The sequence below is a fragment of the Nannospalax galili genome, unplaced genomic scaffold (genome assembly GCF_000622305.1).
Source record: "Nannospalax galili isolate Female #2095 unplaced genomic scaffold, S.galili_v1.0 scaffold579, whole genome shotgun sequence".
NCBI lineage: Eukaryota > Metazoa > Chordata > Mammalia > Rodentia > Spalacidae > Nannospalax > Nannospalax galili.
Window position 1 is genome coordinate 467,332 of NW_008344599.1, and position 1,954 is coordinate 469,285.

General features: G+C 49.1%; 1 protein-coding gene across 1 annotated transcript in view; it reads right to left on the minus strand.

Annotated features, from left to right (window-relative positions):
- Positions 1 to 384: 384 nt before the first annotated feature.
- The window catches only part of Vangl2 (VANGL planar cell polarity protein 2), a 26,520-nt gene continuing 24,950 nt past the window's right edge, over positions 385 to 1,954 (minus strand). The window contains exon 8 of the mRNA XM_008840801.3: positions 385 to 872. Coding sequence (XP_008839023.1) covers positions 612 to 872 — 261 coding nt within the window. The 3' untranslated portion in view covers positions 385 to 611. The remainder of the gene's footprint in view (positions 873 to 1,954) is intronic.

Consider the following 1,954-nt stretch of genomic DNA (forward strand, 5'->3'; position numbering starts at 1 on the left):
TTCCAACAGCTGGAACTAGCACTGCATGAAGATTCCTAACTCTGGGGCTATGTGGCAGGAGCATTCTTGCTCTGGGACTCAGGGTTTACAGGTAGGAAAAGGCGATTGGCAGGAGGGCAGCTGCTGTCCTTGGAGGAGTTTGGCACCGTGGCTTTCTGGGGTCAGATCTGTGCCCCTTAGAGAACCCTATCAGGGGCCTCTGGAGAGAACTGCTGTTAAGAATTCAGGTTTGTGAATGGGGACTTGAGGGGTAAGGTACAATCAGGAGGGCCCTGTGCTTCTTCAGAAGGAACTGCCATCCAGGAAAAGTCTAGGGAAAGAATAGGGAGAGAGGCACTGTTTCCTGCAGGGCCTGAAGTAATACAAAGTAGAGGGCAGAGGGACTCCCAGGTACTGTTAACAGCAGGATGTTCTCTCCAGGTTCAGTGGGGTAAACTGAAGAAGAGGGATGGGGACTGGTTGAGGGATAAGTTAATTCAAGTAAAAAAAAAAAAAAAAAAAAAAAAAGAGCAAGAGGACAAAGGGCTGCAGAAATGTGACCAGGCCAGAAAACCAAGCCCCTCCCACTCTGCAGGAGCCCCAACAACCCCCAGTCTCCTGCTGCTGCACAGTCACACGGAGGTCTCCGACTGCAGCCTCATGACAAACTTGTGCGACTTGGGATCCACAAATTCCTCGGAGAGTTTGAAGAATGGCACCTTCTTGGTGCTTACCACCAGGCTGAAGTCCTGGCGTTTTAGGAGAAAAACAATGCCATCCTTAAGCCCATTGGTCACCGGCTCTTCGCTCACCAATGTCCACTGTTTGGCCAGCCAACGTTCCTTGTGGTACTGAATGGTAGGTCCAGCTGCCAAATACCGCTCCAGGAAAGCCTGAGGGGGAAGAAGGCACTGTCTAGGAATCTTTCTCACCCACCCAACCAACTCTCCTTTGTCCCCAAGGACACAGCTTTCAAAGACAGTCAACATGGTTCTAAACTCACTCTATACCTATGAACAAGGGTCTCTAAATATGAGAGAAGACAGTCTGCTCAGACCCTTGCTAGAAGAGGAAGATGGCACCCAAAGAAGTGATATGGCTTGAGTCAGAATTGGCACTCAGCTACCCTGACACCCATCCTCCACTCTTGTGTCCTGGGTGACCTGCTCTTCATTCTTCCTTCCCTCCTTTCTATACAGCTTATGTAATTGGAGCCATGTAGGTCTGCACTAGGAGGGAAACAAGGAAAGGAGATAAGACTAAAGCGCAATGTGTGTGTGTGTGTGTGTGTGTGTGTGTGTCTGTGTCTGTATCTGTCTGTGTCTGTGTGTGTGTTACTGATAAGTGACCCCAGGAATTCAGCATGCGTGGCAAATGATCTAGCCTTGAGCTATATCCCCAGCCCCAAAGCACATCTTTAGTCACCTACTCACCATAGATGACTCAGAAAAAGCCGTTCTAGGAAGTTGGCAACTGAGTTAAGGCTAAAATGGCTAAAAGTGAGCACAGGCAAAATTCACCTGGAGGAGGTGAAGGGGGTCAGGAAGTTAAAAGTGAGAACTCTGAATGTGGAAATTATAGAGGCATTATGTGCTAGACAGCTTCAGTTGTCAACTTGGTACACCTGGGTAGTGGGAACCTCCATTGAGGAATTACCTCCATTAGACTGTCCTGTGGCCATGTCTGGGGGACATTTTTTTGATAGCTGAGTGAAGTAGAAGGACCCAGACCACCGTGGGTGGTGCCACCCCTGGGCAGTGGTCCTGGGTTGTATAAGAAAGCAGGTTGTGTATAGGCCAGAGGAGTAAGTCAGTAAGCAGTCTGTGCTCCAGGTTCCTGCCCTGAGTTCCTGCCTTGGCTTCCCTTGATGATGGACTGAGCTGTAAGCTAAATAAGCCCTTTCCTCCCCAAGTTGTTTTCAGTCAGTATTTATGTGTGTGTGTGTGTGTGTGTGTGTGTGTGTGTGTGTGTGTGT